Genomic DNA, 20,421 nt, shown 5'->3' with positions numbered 1-20,421 from the left:
TACTGCAGCCAAGTGGGCGCATCTCAGCATTCTGTGTATATACTTGAGATATGTCAGCAATGCGTCGGCATAGAATGTGTACTGGTATTTCAGTGCCATACTTGTAAGTCCAGTTTGCTGCTTCGTACCGAGCCCGCTGTACTTGCGACCTGCTGTCAGCTGTAATAATGTGTTTGTACAGATTTCAACCCAAAAGCATCAGACTATGATCTAAGATAAAATTCAGTCTACATTGGTTATAGACCAAGTAATGAAATGAAAATATTTCAGATTACTTCTCAGTCGTAATTTTTTTTTAAATTTGCTTTCAAACAAAAAAGAAATGTATAAGTCTTTTTTACCCGTCATGCCGGTCATAACACATCCTATGCGATCTGTAAGACGGAAGAGATGAGTGACAGAAGCAGGGTCTAACAGGCGGTCGGGCACCTTGCGTTGAGCGGCTACTACAGCGCCATCAGCGCCTCGAAGTGCAACCGATGTTAGGCCGCCTTGATTTATAGCTTTTAAAGCGTACTCTGTGGTCATATAATAAACAAAGTAAATCAAAACTATTGTAGTTAACCTCATATAAAAAAAATAACAAAAAATATATATAAAGTTAATCTCTGTGCACCTCAAAAGATTGTGAAAAGTTAAAACTTAACTTCTGAAGTATTTAATGAACCTTTTCCTTACCGACTTGATATAATCTGCCTTCTGGCGAAAATATAGTAATATGTCTATCGAATCCAGCGCTACTTTCACGGGCCATTTTAATTTGTTTTTAATAGTTCAACAATTTTTTAAATTTATAAAGCTGGAAATATGACAGCCGCACAATGATTGACAGAAACGCTTTAATATTTCAATTTTCAACACTCATGATAGGTATGTTCTTTTAATCATATCCTTCCAATTTTAACCAATCATACTACATGCATATTCCCAGTCATTCTCCATAACCAATAACATTAAAGTATAAAGAACTTCAAAAAACTTTTTATTAGAAAGGCTAAGAGCGAAATCATTCTGCTTTATCCTAAAAACAACATTATTTATATTAATTTTTTTATCATTTTTTATTACAACAATATGATATAATAAATACTAATAAAAATAATTATGTACATTATTCAAAAGTAAAAGGTAAAAATTAAATCTGATTACCGAAAAGATAACTTTTAACAAAAAATAAAAGCGTCAAGTAATATATATATATTTACTCCATAATTTGACCAGTTTTTATTAATTATTTCTGTTTTGCAAGATCTCTTACTTATTTTTTAGTGAAAAACTTATTGCTTGTCATATAGTTGTTAAAATTAAAATGTCAATGACAAATTGTCGACTTATCAGTTGGGCAGTTGTCACTTATCACTTGTCAGTTGTTGTCCGTGTATATTTGTGAGTGGTTGTGTGATTATAATTTTTATTTTAGTTTAGTTTCGTCTTCCTCAGTTATCAGACCTTTTATGAATTGAATAATAATTTATTTCAAAGGTCTGGCTTATATAATTGTTTTACCTCCAACCATCTGTCTTATTATCTTCGGAAAAATTCAAACAGCAAAGATGCAAGAAACCGTTACAAATACAAACGAGAGGAAATCCTTGTTTTCTTCTTTCTTGGAAGTCCTGGAAGCCCGAGAAAAGCAAGCTCAAGCTGATCGGCAGATTCAAGAGGAAAAATATCAAAGAAGAACTCAACGAATTTACGATTTTCATGGTGAATTCAAGTCTTTTAAAAAAAAATGTGTTTTAAAAATATTTTCATTTAAAAGCAATGTGATAAAATCCAGCTCTACATCCATCATTGTAAATTAACTTACTAATAATACAAATTATTTTTATATTTATTAATAATTATATATATATTATTATTTATATTTATTATTATGACTTTACTTTATTATTTTTCATATAATTTATTTCATAAATAGGATATTATATATTAAAAATTATATTTATATATTATGTAGTTTCTTAAATTAAATTAATGTTTTTTTCTTTTACTTAGCTTTGGTAATAACGTTTGTGAGTTAGCAATTGAACATTAATGCTTAATTTTAAGTTGTGGTGACTTATTATTTACTGCTATTTAATACTTTTATATTTCTGTTTTTGTTGTTGAAAGTGCATTTTATATGATATAATCTTTTAGTAATATTTTCTCGCTACATGTCAATCACTTGAACTTAAGATTCATTCAGAAGATGTAAATAATTATGGTTTTTATTTTACTTAAATTGTAGGTTCTTATTCAGGCAGAACACCAGTAAAGTGGAGGATTTGACAAAATGCTCTATCTAACATTTTATCAGAGATATAGTCAGTTATGTCCTCTTACTCTTATGATGGTTCTGGACTGCAGTCTACTATGGTAAATTAGTAAAATGGCTTTACTCAGTGTCACCTTCTCAGAACGCCAACAACGTGATGCAGTGGAATTGCGACGGTGCCTAGACTATGTGTCGCAGCACGCACATGTGCTGGAGTCTGTGCTGCGTAGCGCTTCAGGAGAGGGCGTCCCGCTGTCGGCGGCGCTGGTCAGACAGGCGGCCGCTCTGCAGCGCTGTATGGCCCAATGCGTGGCCAACGCGTCCCGCATCCGACACTTGCTCACTGCCGCGCACCAGCCCCAGATGGATACCATGCTCGCTAAAATGGTAAGTTTGATTGATATAATGAATGAAATTATTGGAGCAATGAAATGAAGACCAATAAATTAATCAAATGATAAAACCTCGAGAGATCTTTTTCCATCAAGATCATTAAATTTGGAACTCGAGTCAAAATAGTTAGAGATTTTGAATAAATGGCCCTGAAAGATGCACTAAAGTAAAATAATAATAATAATCCCACGGCTAAGCCACACTTTCTTTCCTGTTATACATGTTATAAGTTCATAACGTTATACCGATATCCTTGAATGGTTTAGTTGTAACAGTAGATTTGAAGCTCCGAGAAAAAGCACGAGGAAGAGCTTCACGCTTAAACTCACTAATTTCAATTTAGAGTCATGCGAATCTGTTTCTACTTGTAGTGATGGACTTCGAATAGAATCGATGTAACTACTTATATTAGAAATGATTTAACTACTTATATTTAGATCATGAATATTCTTTCGTTTTACACATTAAAAACAATCAGTAAAACCAAAGAACGTTTCGTATTTACTTAATGACAAATTATTATTACTAAATACAAGTAACAAACACGGCCTAAATATAAGTACGTTTTAAATAAAAACGAAAATAAAATTGAACCTGCGATGGAGCAAAAACACCGCTTATATTAATGACATAAAGCCAGCGGTACAATAACGTATATTACGTCCGAAGACTTAACTATAACTGAAGTTTGTAATGAATCGGGTATGCCAACAAGAGGGTATGCCACAAAAAGCAATTTACTTGTTTTTATACATTGTCCGTTGCGTTCGATGTTAAACATATTGGTAACATAAATGCAGTGCAAATAATAAGTATAAAATATTGAACATAACACATGGCAGATTCGATCATGGAAATTACATAATCTTGTTTAGTCAGCTGATATTCGTATACATACAAAAGTAATTCATGTATTTTTTTCGTGTTTATGATCATAAATAAATCTTAAATGTGTATTTTTAATTTTTATTCATTTCTGAACATTAGAAACGCGTAACTCATTTTAAAAAATGATAAAATAAATGTGAAGTTCTAATCTATTTCGTATCAGCTCATTCTATTGCCTAGTACGAGTACGATCGGTATTATAATTTTTCTCATACATACATATCTGAGTTTTACTTTATCACAGAACGGTTACTGTATTAAAACAAACCGTTATCCGCCGTTAATGAGCCCTAATTAAAATAACTAAAAGCTCGACTTAACATACTTCCAAAGATAAGATTAATTTTAATAAAGATAATATAAACTGACTCATAAAATTGTTTTTGAATTCTAAATTTATCATATTATTTTTACTGTTAGCCCTATATAAATATGGGATAAACCGACGAAAAAAAAACAATGGTTTCACTGAATTGATTACTTCCTGCTTTTTAAAGTCGGCTAAAATTTACTATTATAACATTAATATTATTTTTTTTTTAATCCATCTCTAACGTATGAAAAGTTTGTGGCCTCATTTTAATATACGAAATTGTTACATTCAGAGTTTCTAACAAAAAAAACAAAAACATTTCCTCGTTATTGTACCAATAACGACACTATCTATCTATTTATCGATACACAGATGTAAGCAAATGTCTGCTTTTATGTTATTGTTTATCATAAAAACAAATCGCCGATGTTTGGTGAAACCAATACTAATACTTTCCATAGACGTTCTAGGAAAGCTTACACTGACACTGCGTGAGCTCAGCTGCACACAACGGCGTAGCTAAATGAGTTTTATTTACTTTAAAGTGCAACACGCTTCATACGATTTCATAATAAAGAACATTAAAAATCGATTTTAAATCTAATCACGAGTGTCGCATCATTTCGTGACTTGTCATAAAAATTCGGAGGAAGATGATTCATGTGGTGAGGCGAGCGATTACAGAGAGAAAGTCTCTTTGTCACGTCATGTTCATTTGTTTTAGGTAACGATTGTGATTGCGAGTCTCATTCATTGTCTCATCTACTTATAAAGCTAATGTATGTTTTTATGGTTGGTTGGTTTCTTACTTACCGAGTTCACTTAACTTTAAGTTATTTTAACATTTTACCCCATGATTATTGATATATAATTTAATTATATAAATAAATGGTATAATACTATTAGTGTCGAGCTAAGCCACTAGGAACTAACCTATCCATATACTGCACTGGAATTATTTACATTTATAATATTTTCGCTTACTCTACTCTACTTCCATTGGAATAGGCTACTATTCCAATGGAAGTAGGAAAAAAGATAATCAAACTTTAGATTTTCGTATTTCATGCGATTTGCTAATAACTCAGCTATATTGTGCACTACTGAGAGGATATCATTAATATATCTTTATAATACAACACTTTTGCACTTTACTACTTATTTCCACTTTAATTTTACTTCCATAATTCCGATAACAGTTTCGTCGACGTCCCAAACGACATTTTTTCGCAAATCTATACTGAGTATCATAGATAATGAAGCTCTCAACCAATGATATCGTGTAAATTTGCTGTCAAATGTTGTTTATTTGGCTTTTTCCTGTTATGGTTGGAATAGAGTATATGGCTGTTGGTCCTATATATGTATATTACAATTGAAAGCCACAATATTTGTATTAAAATATATAATATAATGTGGTGTATTGTTATTTGGAATATGTGGATTCAAAACTTTAGGTTGTTTTAGTACGGACACGAGACCCGCCAATTGAGGCGCCAATCACTGTGTGCGTATAGGTACCTGCTTGTTGCGATGCCTTAATGCGTTCGTATAATTGTGTAGGATTGTTACTTACCATATTTGTAGGATAATGTTTGGTACCACACGTGTACCGAAACAATTTAAATGTAAAGATCACCAATTTCAGTTCCTCATCTAATAAAAGTTGTTTGTTATCTAAACTATTTATCTAATTCCTGGTGAGCTTTCCTAGGATATTTAAAAATGTATTGAAAACTTAATTTCGCTTTTATATCCACTTCGGGCTATGTGTATTCTTGTGGAGTGCGAAACGATTTTGTAAATCACCATAGACAATAAATTTAGAAACATTAACAAAAACTATATAAAACAAGTTTTACACCACTTTTAAAACTTCTCTAATCAAGTCATTTAGTCCTGGGGCAATGAATTGGATGTTTGGGCTGAAGTGCTGCAAAAACTGGTACTAATTAATAAATTCGAAGTACTTATAATTATTACAAGAATTGACTTTTATTCAAGATTTGATAGATTTATAAAAGCGTAGCATTCATTGATTTTAAATAAAACAATACACACATTAGATTGTATACGATTAATGGAAAAAAATAATTACTGAGCCATTTATTGGCTCTTCTCGTCTTAATCTATATTTTACTTCCAGTCGCTTTAGATATATTGATTTATCTTATGTATTTTGATGTCGATTATGATTCATAATGAACTTATAATATCATTAATTACCTACTTACTTAACATAAAACGGTTTACTTTAAACCGAATCTAATGACACGGTTTTGAAACGCTCATTAGTGGAGAAGTCGTAATAGTTGCCTGAGCAATGCTACTTACTTAAGTCGGTCGCTTCTTAAGAGCTAAATACTTAAGTCTCATCCTCTTCTCTCACGACAGACAGTCTGTGCATCAACTGAGCACACTGAACCCTTTGTTGTGCTTTGCTTTCTAGCGTCATCTTCTAATTCGTCGATTACTTCGGTTTCAGCATTTCCATTACGAAAACTTGAAATGTGAAATCGTCGCAATAATTGTATATTTTTACGTTGATGCTTCCGTGATCATATGTCAGCAGTCCTTGTATATTTTTAATTCGTTTTTTTTTTCGATATTACAAATCAGTCTTTCTGATCTGCCGGTTTAGCAACACTATAATATATGACTTACTTCTCTTCCAATAAATCATTTAACTAACTTTCTATTATAGAAGTGCTGTCTTACTTATAAGAGTTTTCATTACCTTAGCCTACGTATATAATAAATCTCATTTAAAGACAATATTTTAATATTTGAAAAAAAAAACCAAAGCAGTGTACCTACTAGAGATACTCCGGTTTGTATAACATAAGGTTAATTTATTAAACATGTTGCATAGAATTAAGGTGGAGTTGCAAGATTCGACTCCTACACTAACAAGTGGAGTTAAGTATAAATTGTAAAAAAAAGTAAAGTCGTTGCACACGGATCTTGATTAATGACGAAGTGGACACTCGGAGGGCCTTGCGTCTAAATAAATAAGTCAGTATCATATAAATTCTCACGGTATTGCAACGAACTGTAAATGATGTTTTAACAAAGTGGTATTGTCAAGTGTTCTCACAATTGAATCTTTTTGTTTGTAAGATCGCGCGCGCCCTTTACCTCAGCTGGTTGGTTAATAAAATGCCTTGCGACTGCACGAGTCATCGTTGTGTAAGATTTACTTCCACGTTCATAACAAAGAAGATCAGTTTTTACCGGATCAATTCCATTATTTAAGTCAAACGCACACGCTTTTAACGCAAACTGAAACGCCTTCGTTTTGTAAGTGATTTCCATTAAATAGCTGATATTTGCATGATGACACATTTCACACTTAATCTTTATTGCGTAACTACTATTAATTTGGCGGTAGGGCACTCGTCAGATATTTTGCCGCCAAACAGCAATACTGTAATGTATTTTTGTTTTTCGGTTTGAAGGGTGCGTAATGCGTATAGCTACAGGCACAAGGTAAGACGTACACGCGGACGTGTCTTCAGATAATATGACTGGCTATACAGTTTATGGCTGGATACACTGTGTCCTAGTTGTTTTTTTAAAATGAATTGTGAAGTGATTTAGAGATGTGCGACGATAACAAATTACTTGTAACATTGTTTTGTTGATATGTAATTGGCGGTCGGTCGTTGCCTTGAAGCACTACCGCTGTAAAAACTGGCTCCATTCGTTTTTACTATTTTTTCCCCACACGGTTACTGATGGAAATCGCATTGTTAGTAGTTTACGTCGGTTTTTTGTCGCGCACCTATTCAAGACTATTTTTGTGTTCTTTAGCATTACGCACGGCGCGCTTACGATGACTGGGAAAAATAACGCACCCGGATTGCTATGAAAACTTTAACCTTATATGTATTTTTTTTTATCGATTGACTGACTAACAATGCACAGTCTAAACTGGTGTATCTAATGAGATAAAATTTTGCACAGGAATTCTTATAGGAAGTAGATGAACACTAAGATTTTCAAAATTCGTCACATACTGGGGTTAAGTGGGGGATGAGAGTTTGTATCGGAAATCGTTACCTCTAATGTTAGTATTCAAAAAATTGGAATTTACGTTTATTGTAATAAGATATAAGCGGGTGATGTATATGGAAATCGGTAAGCACTAAGGCTTACGTACATTAGTAAAAACCAGTTATTATAGTGATTTCGAAAATTCATCCCTTAAGGAGCCTAAATTGGGGATAAAATTCTATGTGGAAATTCATAATTTTTAAACAAAAATAGTATTCATTTGTCAGGAAATTTAATTGGTATGCATGATATAGTACACAGCTTTTCAAATATATATGTACCTACATATGAATGTACATACTTATGAATTACAGCAATTTCGTATGAAAACTATTACCTAACTTTTGCTTCAACCATCATTTGGTTAATTATTTTGGCTTTAATATACATGTAAGCTCGGCTTTGTTTAGCATTACAGCAAGTTTTTCTAGTTGTCGTAAAATCAATAACCGGTTAACTTCCAAATCTGGGCACAAAGTGAGGTTTTTTTGTTGAAAGTTATAATTGATCATTGCAGATAATTTTTTTGCTAGCACCGAGACCGAGCTAAACTAAGGGAATGGGCAGGTAATGCAGGTTATCTATAGTATCATCTAATAGAAAATTCAATGGGTTTCTGAATGTTTTCGATGGTATACCCCAACCGAGGACACGGCTTGTACATATTATAAAATTGGAACTGAATTCTTTTACTATAAATCCATGTAAATACGTTTGTATTTTTTCTTCAACAGAGTTCAATAGTCGGATCAACACCGTATCGCGCGTAGCGTTAATGTGTACATAAGTATGAAAGAGTTACTACGCACTTGTAATTTTATAGCATTCCATTCCATTACTTGCTCTGTAAGCCGTCTAGTCGCTTCCTTTTTACAAAACTTGTGTCAATGAGAACTATTCAACAATCTATGTTACCCATAACGTGAAAAAAAGAGTATTTAGTATAGATGAAATGGTTAGGCTAAACTTCGCACGCACATTTTCGTGCAAAATGTAATTTTAATAATATAATTTATCATTTCGGTTCTTCCGAATGATATTCAATTTTACAATAAAACAATAAATTAATTAACAATATTTGATACGACAGATTTTATGAACGTCTTTCAATTGCGTGTTTAAATCATCATCCTCCTGCCCTTATCCCGATTATACTTGGGGTCGGCGCAGCATATCTTCTTCCATACTTCTCTGTCGGACCAATTTAATTGCGTGTTTAAATACCAAAATAAATATATTAGACCACCTCACTTTATATCATCAAAATCGATATGAATAATAACTTTCTGTATATTTAAGTTCGTTTATATACTAATAAAACTTTGCAGCACTTAGACCACGCTATGCGTCGCCCTAATTCACACAGACGACGTCAAATATTTCTATTTTCTTGCAAGAACGCGAGCCGCGGTGAGTTTCTTCAACGCGTTAGTTTTGCAATACTAAAGTACTCCGCGTGTTGCGGCACTACAGCCAATATTTTCTTTACGTGCACGTAAATACCACCCGCTATCTGTTATTCATTGATACCAGTAGGTATATGGTACCAAATGAAATAATAGTAAAAAATTAGCCAAGTATTGACACAAACGATTATTTCTTTTAATTTTGCTATAAAATATGCTTAATTACTTACTTACTAGAAAATATTTTGTTTTTGAACGTAGTTGTAGGAAACATCTCTTTTAATAGGTAAATAAACAAACATGTATTTTAATTAGTATTTCTACCAGAGTTATATTTAGTTTAAAATACAACGCTATACAAGTACATTATTTCCTCAACTGTTTATTTTTCTTGTACACAGATCTAGTTTAGATCTGAGTGTACTAGATATTAGGCCAGTGAACAGTTGCGGGTTGTTTCGGTTTTCAGTGCTGAGCCGCTGCGCCGCCGGCCGGAGGGCGTCGACCCTCGTTACTCCCGCGGAATCACTTGATTATCCTCGCCCGCGCACACAATTTTTCACACTCACTCACTTAAATCATTCGCCTTCATTGCTCACGATTACACCTCATTCACGGAAGCGTGTTGCTGTAATTGTATTTGCGATGTTTCATCGGCGTCTTTGAAAGGGACCGCTTGACGACTTAGGGTCGTTGCAATACGCGAAGCGCTATGAATGTTTTGCAAATCATAAATTGCAAGTCTTCTGTCGTCTATATTTATATTTAAATAAACATGAGGACGTTTGAGCAGAAGCATTACCAGATAGAAGACAGATCATTTTTACGTACGCGCCCAAACAACGCGTGCAGTCTTTAATCTACATATGGTTTAAAAAATAATCACAACTTTTCTAAATTAGTAAGACATACCGTTCGTGTTCTTTGTTTTGTACTGAGCATACTTAAAACAGGCTCGATAAATAATGCGTATATAAACGGTTAACGATTCTCAAGTTGAAATTGAGCACGGTAAAGACATCATTAATTTGTTCTAATGGTTATAATTCAAGCGTATATTGCGAACGGAACGTGATCGTTCATCAGTAGCTCGTGACCGTTTCAAGTTCGCCTCGAAGATTAAAACACTATTAAACGCTTAGCACATTATAAACGCTGGCATGAGGCAGTTAACAGTAGCCTTAGCATTGGTCATTATTGGTAATGTGGTCAAGGAAGCTATTTCTAGTACCTGTAAATGTTTCCCATCGGTTATTCTCGAGTTAACTGCTAGTGGAAACATTAAATCACAGATGGTTATGTTATTATTATTGTAAGTTTATTTATGTGGTGAAAACAGATATATTTTTTTTATTTAAAATTGTAATGCTTAGGCGGCACATTCTTGCAACGAAAAATTTGAATTTAAGTATTATAGGATATAAAATCCTTTTGCACCGTCTCCATATATGTACGTTTACAAAGCGGCGGGCCCTGAAGGGAATCCTTTACCTCATACATGAGTTGTGTTTTAGATATTATAAAGTATTTAGTTAAGATGTAAATATGTTTTTTGAACAAGAAAAGAATGCGGACCTACTGGTATCTAATACGACGTTTCTCGGTACCGGTGTTAAAATATTGTTTAATCAATCAATAGTTGTAATAGTTTCCGTTTCTGCCTCGATCGAATCAGTTCAAGATTCGGTCAAGCTATTCGCTCGTAGTTGCTACATTTACTTGTAGTTTTTGTTGAAATTTTCGCTTTGACAAACAAATATATTCATTTTCTCTATTGCATCTGTCACAGACGCTATTGCAGTCTCGTTCCGCTTGGATAATGCCCAGCATCAAGTAGTGCAATTTTTAAAAGGAAATATGAAAACTAGTGTATTGTTATTGTAAATGTGTAGTGAATTTCAGCTCCGATGCGGCGGCGGCGCCGCGGCGGTGAGCGACGAATTATTTAAGCCTCGTAGGATTATCGATCTACATATAACTTATTTTTCGGCCATGTTGTTGTTGTATGTAGCGGCTTCAATCTGGATATGTAGTTAATTCTCAATTAGGATGTATACGGAGCGATTTGCAAGGCTGCGGGAGCAGGACCCCTCAGTGCCGCGTCGCGGAGGGCAACGGTCATCGAGGATGTAGGGAGGGCGATGAAATCACATGCAGTCGCCAATTAACCGCGCGGGCAATTGAGTCGGCAGCAATTATGCCGTTAACGCGGTAATGTCTCGCGCGCGCCGCCGCGCCGGAGCGGCTGATTGATCGCGGACATGTGACACGAGACACGAGGCAGGTGCCTCGACATATCCTAAATCAAATACCTCCTATTGAAGGTAAATATGAAGATAAAATCCTCAAAGCGAGACGAGGGCCCGCTTAAGTTAATTTTCTACATTATTATACAAATTGCAGGCCGGTGTTTCTTACGTGGAATTGACGGTTCAACTTTGACGAGCAACAGATTTATTGTCTTTTTAATGGTCGAGACCGGTGCCGCTCCGGGCCTCGGCGCCGGCTGCCAAGTGCCAACACTCGGGGAGTCGTCGACCGTCGCGCCGGAACTTTGTTGTCTCAGAGTCTCGACGCGACACGTCTAGCCGTAGTCTGATTCTATATTGCACATTTCAAAATTGCATTTTAAATTAAATGCGTATGAATTGTCGTCGTCTTAGATGTCGCTAAACAGCCGCGACCGGCAGATGTGATTGTATGAAACATAATCCCTCGCGCGTAGATTTGACGATCTCGTGTACGCTGTTATATTCTCGGAGCGAAACTTCATAATTTATAGCTCAGAAACGTTACCAACTTTTCCGGGCCATTGTTCATTCTTTATATTTCTTTCTAAGGGTAGTTTTATTTTCTGTTTATTTTGTTATTATTTTTATTTTTATGACTTTAGCTTTGGAAGATTGGATTTTTTTTTATTAAAACTTTTTGAAAAGTCTTATAAATCGGTTATGAAAAAAAAACAGGTCCAGTAGCCTTTATCGAAAATAATACATTTAAAATATAGCTTCTAATCGTGAGCTGATATTTAAAAACAACATAAGAACATTCATATGACAATCGATAAAGTAATACAGCGGTACGAATGTCACATTAACACGGTCACACTCACTGATGTTCTCCACTCGACGTTTGACATGTAAACACACAAATAGTTCACCCACCTTCGCGTTGTTTACGATGCGCCAGATACGACGTTCTCAATATAAATATCTCACGGTCAATCGTGAACAATACTAATCCAGCGATAAAGCGCTCATTATCTGTTATCGCATCGAGTTAATTAAAACAGAGACACTGATACGTACTTCGTGGACATCTATCGCGTCGTAAGTATAGTTTGTTCGACAGGTTAGCGACCCCGAGCGAAACCCGAGGTGTCGACATTAATCATTCCACGGTAACTATCTGATCGGGCCGGCTAAACAGGGGTCAATTGTTGGTGAGTTCTAACATTGGTCACGCAGCTTTTAGTTCATTTTAGACGGTAAATTTGATGGCCGATACAAACATATTGTTTTTGTTTTTGATAGTTACTTGGTGGTAGGGTTTTGAGGGATACCTCCCAGGTACCTCAGTCCAGTACCCCTCACCACATCATCTACCATCAGACTCGTGCGCCCACGCGCCTACCGTCATTATAAAAAAAAAGTAATAAAAAAAAAACGACAATGCTACAAATATTGGTACTTAGTAATTCCAAACGGGCTGCCAGGAAAACCCCAATTGAAAGTCTGTAATCGTCTCAGCGTGCTATACTTTCACACCTTAGAAAACTACCGTATTAGAAAAGGACTCGATTCATATTAATTGGATTGTATCATCGAACGTCAGCGGCCGGTCCCGATTAAAATGCGTCGACGCAACCTCGCACTGTCACTTTTAACGCAAAGCAAGCGCGCGAGGCGTCGCCGACCACCACTTAATGACTACATTAACGCTTCTTTGTGCATTTAATTGAATCGATATTGCATTATCACATTGTAGCAGTAGAAAATAAGTGAAATCAATTTGCGTGGTTTCGAGTCATTCGTCATTTAGAGAATCGACAAATACTGCCGTTTCATCTCCATTATGACCGTACGAGAGTGACTCATATTTATTCACTTTCATTAGGTCCGGAAGAGATATTCGCGTTTCGGGTCGGATTAACGTGTCATCGTAGCAGTCGTTCGATACAGTGGATACACTCTGTTAAAGGCGCCGGTAAAAGCAAAACAGCGGTACAACCAAATATGAGGGCAATTGTAATATCTCGTGCATGGGATTTGCATATAAACGGAAATTACCTTTCTAATGGCGCGGGCGGCGCGTCGGGCGGAGGCATTGTTCGCCTAATCGGTGAAAGCACAGGACGGCCGCCGCCGATTCCGCCGCCGCCACACGCACGGACCTCGACCCTCGCGTTGAATTATATTGACTCGTCGACACGTGTTCCTCTAGCGCTTAATGATTATATTGAATATGTTTTAGTATGGAGTCAAATGAAATTAGAACGACAAGTTTGCCTAACGGCATCTTGTTTTTCGCGTCGTCTGATATTAGACGCGTTTTCCTGTGGTTTGGTGAAAGTCAAGCCGATATGTTACACGAAGAAAGGTTCTAGCTAGAAAGTTTATTTATCGGCGACCATATGAGTATTATTATAACTCGACGTGCCTTGCGACGTGCGTTCAAAACGATACACGAAACATAAAACCATAATACAAAGGGCGTTTTTTTAACATTTTGGAAATATCACTTTAATCTTGAAAAGGTACAAGTACCGGAGTTCTTAGAAGAAACGTGCGAAGTTATTCTTTACTTAAAATTTGAATCAGGTCATCTCATATTTTATATATACAGATCTATAACAAGTAAGCTGTTAGCTTTAAAGAATGAAGAATATCTTTCTTTAGCCGGAAGTAAAATGGACTTGTCTAGGACCACCCGTGATCGATACCGATGACCGCTAAACATCAAAAGTTTGTGTTTCGGTTTTGAGGACGAGTGGGCCGGTGTAGTTACGGGCGCGAGTAATATAATATCTTAGTGGTGTCTGGAGCGGTTAGTATTTTTTTAATTATTTTGTTTGTGAATTTGCTAGTTCAAAATTGAAGATTACGTTTAGTCTCGGTTTGCAGAATAGTACGGTATCTGATAAAGAGAAGTGGGTCGCGTCGTATCTCTCCTGGATTCGCAATCTCGTGATAAATATGTAGATGTATGTCGAACGATTGTTTTGATCCGCGTCGCGTGCTGCGGGCGTCTGTTCTAGGTGTATTTAGTGTCCCACTAATTAAAATTCTATTTGTTGTTACCGTAATGTTGTAATTGTTGAAGGATAACAAAAGGTACATAAATAAAAATATGTATAAACATTCAATTTGGTCCAGTAGCGTTTTTTAAGACTTAGCGCCCAGGACATATAAAAATTCCGCTCCGCAAGGAAAACTAATCATACTATTAATTAAGAGCAGGTAATAATGAGTTATAGAGAACATGACTAATTATTATTTTTAAGATGTTCTTCATGTCATTTTAGATGAGTCCAATTATCTGTAGGGCTGCCACCGGCACGTGCCCCTTGGCCATAGGGTACATATGCCTGATATCTGACCGATTTGACCGCTTAGTTCGTTTTTCGGTAGTCATGAGTTCGTATTAAGTATTATTTAATGACGAATGACTCAATTCTTCTATATAGTTGTCATATAATTACCGGGTCATCGCACACTATTATAACGTTTGACACGGTGAGATCAAAGAAACGACACTGTCAGCAAATCGAGGTTAATTAAGAGGTCAACACGCTCCGTGATACGTTTTGCAAAAAGAATTACTTAAAGATTTTTTTGTAAAATCGCGAATTAGTACGAAATCAAATGAAACGATGAAACAGTTTGCATGTAGTTGATGTTAGAAAATCCCAAAATCTCTTAAACAAAGATAGAACAAGCGTGGAGGTGTGAGGGGAGGCGACACAGTTCGATGGTCCTTAACCTTGCTCCGACGCTGACCTAATTTTCTCCGTCGCAGAGCGGCCACGAAATTTGTTTTTATCAAATCAAAGGTCTTATTTATCCAAGTAGACTTTAGCGAGCACTATTACATCATCATTTTACAAGATTAATTAAAATTGACTTATTTTTCGGATTACCAAATGTTCCATCTGTACAACATATAATTTTCGCTCTCTACTAACGAGACTAGACACGTCGTTAGTAAAATCTCTCGTAGCTGAAACGTCTACGAGAAACGAAATAACTAAAGACACCCGAGAACGTAAAAGAAAGAACGATTCTTTATTTAAAATTTCCAAATTATATTTTAGTGATCGCATCGCGCGTTTAGTGGGCGCCGAGTCTCCTCCGTGTAATGTAAGAGGAGGCGGGAGCGTGGCGCTCGTGACGGCGACTGTTGTTTGTGCTCCGTCACGCGTGGGGGTCCTGACTATTGTGCTAACTAGCACTAACGCTCACTCGCAGCACCCAGTGCTTAACCTGTTTTGCTTCGAAAGTCACTTCTCTCGCAGAGGTACATACATGCTCCATTCTCGTCTTAATGTTTTCACATTCCCTTTGCACTTTTTGTAATATTCCAATCTCGATATTGAGATTAACGATTGAAGCCGCCGCCGTTCAATCGCAGATGCCGTATTGTGATTCTTATGTCATAGTCTATCGTTCTGTTTGTGCGCTTTACTTGGTCGACGATATATCAATATTCAGATCTGTTGGTGACCTATTTTTATGATTCAGACATTTTCGGTTTCTGTAAATGAAGCTCCGTGAGCAATCGAATTGGGAATAATCCAAATAAGCATACAAACTTTCTTTTTAGCTAGAATTTATATATTAATTTGTATAAGCTATAATAATGAAGATATTTTTTTGTTCTTTAATATTATTGTAGATTATTTTTCGCTTTTCGTATTTAAGATACGTAACCGGCTCATGACGAGCTAAATAAGCGCCCGGCCATCGGAGTTTCGGAGGCCTCGGAGTTTGCCACGGAACGAAGGAGCGGAGTGTTCTGATTATCAAAATATCCGACCGAGCTGAGAATATCACGATCCTGGTAATTATTGCAAAAAAAGAGATGAGAGAGAGGAGCGAGAGTTGAGAGGGATGCGCCCGCGGCGAGACACGCCACCGTCACCGCCATCGCCAGTGCGATGGTTGTAATAATAAAATAAAGTAAACAGACAAACTGGTACAAAAATAAACGTCACGTGATATAATCGAGTATCGACAACGGAAACGAATACATATAGCATATTCATTGAACAACAATTTAACAGTGTGGTCAAATATCTACTCGGGGTCATATCCCTCGACCATAAAATCGCGTTATGGATCGAAGATTATAAAAGAAATCTTAATTGAGAGTTTCTTATAGAACACAGGTTAATTTTACATAGTTTTAATTTAAATGACGCCCGGATAATATGTACATATTGTAAATCTTTCTAAATGGTCAAACCAATCATGTGCTTTAATTCCCAACATCGATAATATTAGTTGAACTTGATCAATTGAAGTTGTGGATAGACCAACAACAATTTATGATGTAATTTGAATTACAACAGCCACAGAATATTATGTTTAAACGTTAGCGAGTCATATGTTATTTAGCTGGCAGGCGAGAAGGATGGATTCATTGAAAGTCTAAATTTGATCAGCGTCATCGTTATATTGGTCATAGTAACAGGATCGCTTCGCGGCCTGACCGATTGACCTACTGCTAAGGCTCTTATGGTGTTCTCAGTGCGCTTATTTAATGCCTGAGTAACATTGATTGCCAAACTAACCCATACGAGTGAAGGTACATAACGGCACCTTTGGAGTGCTCATGTCTTAAGTAAACGCACTCAGTGTACTATCATTGCACACCGATCACTAAGTTACAATTTCTCTGTTTCTTTTTAACGAATGGTCCAAACAAATGTTAAAATCAATCTATCATCGTAGTATCATTAAGATGACATCAGCCAGCGCAGCCGAAACAGTGCAGCGACCGCACATCGCGGCCCTGACCGTCACCGCTATTTATACGCGCACGCGCCGCGCCGCGTTACGCGCGCCGAGTGCCGCGAGCCGCGTAACAGGAACTATTCCGCGCGCTGTTTTACTCTATTCAGTCTTTTTAAGTGTATTTCGGCTTCTTTTGGTCTATTTTCGTAAAGAGAGAGCAAACATTCAATCTAATTTAGGAGATCGAGAGAATATATCGTAATATGCTGAAAACTTCATAACCATATCGTTTTCATTATCAGTACGAAGTTTACCTCGAGTCGTGACGTTACTCTATCAAAATTGTTGAATATCTTTTATACATGCAATTAATATTCATAGATAATTAAATTGCCTCACACGTACCACAAGCTCGAACTCAGCCTTATGAGAGGAACATTAGTAGGGATAAATAATAATTGATACTTATCACTTTTAGTGAGCAAGCACGAGCATATTGTTAGTCTTCATGATGTTTTTTTTGTATAGTGGTGCACGTGAAACACAAATTATTTTCAATTATAACTATTTATTAATTACTTAATGTTGTTTTGTGAGGTCGTCGACTTGGATGATTAATTAATTTTTAAGGTATTTTCAATGGGAATTATAAATATTAAATACCCATCCCTCGCGGAGCATGTTTCACGTGGATTAATACGATTGTATGATAAGGTCTGTTTACAGTGTAGCAATAAGTATTTTTGTTTTCGCTAACATTGTACTGACATATGTTTAACTGTAATGCAATACGTTTTAAGATAAACGCTCTTAGTGTTAAACTAATACTATACGAATAGTAATATTTGTTGCTTTAACATTTTGAATAAAGTCACCTCATAAACTCGGGTTAGTTAACCTAGATTATTTGTAGTGTGACTAAAGTCAGCGTTGACCTGATTTGTGGTGTCCGACAACTCCGCCGCTAGGGAAGGGCGTCGTGCAACCCGACACCGGGAGGTACTCGTGGTCGTGCGGCTTCGCGGCCGCCGCGGGCCGCGCCGCTCGATATCCGACACACGGGCCTCCTGTCTGTACCGTTTTCGTTATATCCATTCTTTTATTATTATTCCTATTCTCGTACTCGGGGTTAAAGGAAAACAATCGGGAGGAATCCGACCGCGCAGATTTCATTGAACACGAGCACGTTCTCGATGAAATCTGCGCGGCCCTATAAGATCTTAAAATCTTCTCAAGAGAAGAGGTACCGGTACTTTGCCCGGACGCGGCACTTTAACGAGGGGTTAATTTGCTTATGTATTAATATATATTTGAAGCTTTTATTTATATTTTAAATGATTAAAAAAAATGCTATCTTCTTAAAATTATATTAAATCTATTTATCCTTAATAATACGAGATTAACCAGGATTAAAAGCAAATTGATGTCGTCATTTCGTAGTTTCCTGTGATATCAAAACGTTCGATAGAGCCGTGATACTAGGAGTCGAGCGCGCTGGTGGCCGACGGCAGATGTCATATTTTATTTTAGGATCGTTGCCAGAGTGTCTGACGCGGCCGAGGCTCCATTCAACTACAACACGCTAATTGTACGCACAGACATAATGTACTGCCGATAATCACTCATGACTTCCGTATTAGGAAACGCGGTGAACTTGTACGGATTCTTTAAATAGGACAATTTCAACAAAAGAACGCGAACCTTACTTACTGCTTACCTGCTCCTCCTGCTCGATACGTCAGCCTTTAAAGTGCTGATAAGAAATGAATTTTAATAGTCTCATGTGATCAAACTGTCATATACAGTTCTGGCATTTGTTACTCCACTAAACCTTAAATGATACTAACATTACAAAGGCGTTCGTTTGATTCGTTCGTTTGGAAACTCACTCCGTGTATTACTATCACTATCAAATATTAGTTCAACTGATGTACAGCTTTCACGTTATAATAAATAATAGTTTGTACGATTTAGGTTATATGATTTGTTGCATCTGTTGAGATGTGTTTTTGTACACCTTTGTGTTATATCGACGTGTTGGAGAGTTATCGCTCGACGCTGGCGTGTAGGATGGGTGTATTGTTACTGGGCTTTGAGTCGATATGAACCCGTGATGTAACCATAAGGTCGTGCATTGTCGCAGGAGGCAGAGCTCAGCACGTGGACAGCGTTCCTGCAGCGCGCCGTCGATGCTACGTACAACACGGAGGTGGTCATAGACAATGTGCAGAACCTAATTGGTAAGCTATACTAAAGTATAAGATTTAATTTGAAATTATATCTATTATATATAACTTCTTGCTTTTACGAAATCAGCCTTATACTGAATGGTGAAAATTTTCACAACTTTATATGAACTGACAATAATTAATTTCGCTTATCCCTTTAAGAAAGACGTAATGACGTATTAATAATTTATGAATTCTAACACTTTCGGTTATTTTGTACTTCCTTATGTATCAAATCGATGCGCTTCATATAAATCGGAAATCGTGTATCGAGGACGCGCACGTTACATTTATAATAAAATAAAATTGCAGCGGAGCAAAAGCGATGCGTGCGCGAGGTGTCATCGAGCAGCGTGTTCACGTCGCTGTGCGGGCCGAGTGCGAGCGGAGCCGCGGCCGAGGGCGGGGCGGGCGCGGAGGCGGCGGCGGGCGCGGAGGACGCGCAGGCGGCGCGCTCGCCCGCGGGCCGGCGCGCGCCGGCGGCGGCGTGCAGCACGCCCCTCGCGCGCGACTAGCCCCCGCCGCCGCGGGCGCTCCCGCCGCTCGCCCTGCTGTGCTGCGCGCCGTGTCCCGCCCGCGCTCGTGCCGCAGACTCCCTCTCGCGTTAACATTTATCGTTTAAATCGTCATCGACACCGTAATCGGATCGTCCGGTCGGGGATCGAATAATATTTATTTTACGTTTATCGATAATTATTCAGTCTCGACGACCGGAGCGATCCCGAAATTATCTCGCGAGAGCGTCGACTCGCATCTCCGCGTCGGTTCGACGACGACGGATCGGGGCGGTGCGAGATCTGAACACAAAGTGTGGAAATATGTACGTCGGGACGTGAACGAGGATAGTGTTCATGGAGCCCCGCGGCGTCGCAGCCAGCGAGCGAGCGGCTCGGGTTTCACTCCGGGGATGTCTCGTTTCCGC

The 20,421-nt window shown here is 37.2% G+C and overlaps 2 protein-coding genes across 3 annotated transcripts in view; one reads left to right on the top strand and one right to left on the bottom strand.

Moving 5' to 3' along the window:
* LOC113403563 (proteasome subunit alpha type-6-like) overlaps positions 1–898 on the bottom strand; it is a 30,874-nt gene extending 29,976 nt beyond the window's left edge. For both annotated transcript variants that reach the window (XM_064217260.1, XM_026644143.2), the window contains exons 1-3: positions 679–898; positions 342–518; positions 4–159 (exon numbers count right to left, since the gene is read on the bottom strand). In XM_064217260.1, coding sequence (XP_064073330.1) covers positions 4–159; positions 342–518; positions 679–754 — 409 coding nt within the window. In that variant the 5' untranslated portion in view covers positions 755–898. The remainder of the gene's footprint in view (positions 1–3; positions 160–341; positions 519–678) is intronic.
* Positions 899–1,356: 458 nt separating this feature from the next.
* Positions 1,357–20,014, top strand: LOC113403574 (uncharacterized). Its single transcript, XM_026644157.2, has 4 exons — positions 1,357–1,707; positions 2,403–2,647; positions 19,415–19,511; positions 19,812–20,014. Exons 1-4 carry the CDS (start codon positions 1,554–1,556, stop codon positions 20,012–20,014), a joined length of 699 nt encoding a protein of 232 aa, XP_026499942.2. The 5' UTR covers positions 1,357–1,553.
* Positions 20,015–20,421: the final 407 nt, after the last annotated feature.

The sequence above is a fragment of the Vanessa tameamea genome, chromosome 16 (genome assembly GCF_037043105.1).
Source record: "Vanessa tameamea isolate UH-Manoa-2023 chromosome 16, ilVanTame1 primary haplotype, whole genome shotgun sequence".
NCBI lineage: Eukaryota > Metazoa > Arthropoda > Insecta > Lepidoptera > Nymphalidae > Vanessa > Vanessa tameamea.
This window is presented reverse-complemented; position numbering and strand designations above follow the sequence as displayed.

Excerpts from the sequence above, each read along its gene's own strand:
- LOC113403574 (XM_026644157.2), top strand. The coding sequence starts at position 1,554 with ATGCAAGAAACCGTTACAAATACAAACGAGAGGAAATCCTTGTTTTCT. Across the intron at positions 1,708-2,402 it reads ACGAATTTACGATTTTCATG|AACGCCAACAACGTGATGCA; the intron begins GTGAATTCAAGT and ends TCACCTTCTCAG. Across the intron at positions 2,648-19,414 it reads ATACCATGCTCGCTAAAATG|GAGGCAGAGCTCAGCACGTG; the intron begins GTAAGTTTGATT and ends GCATTGTCGCAG.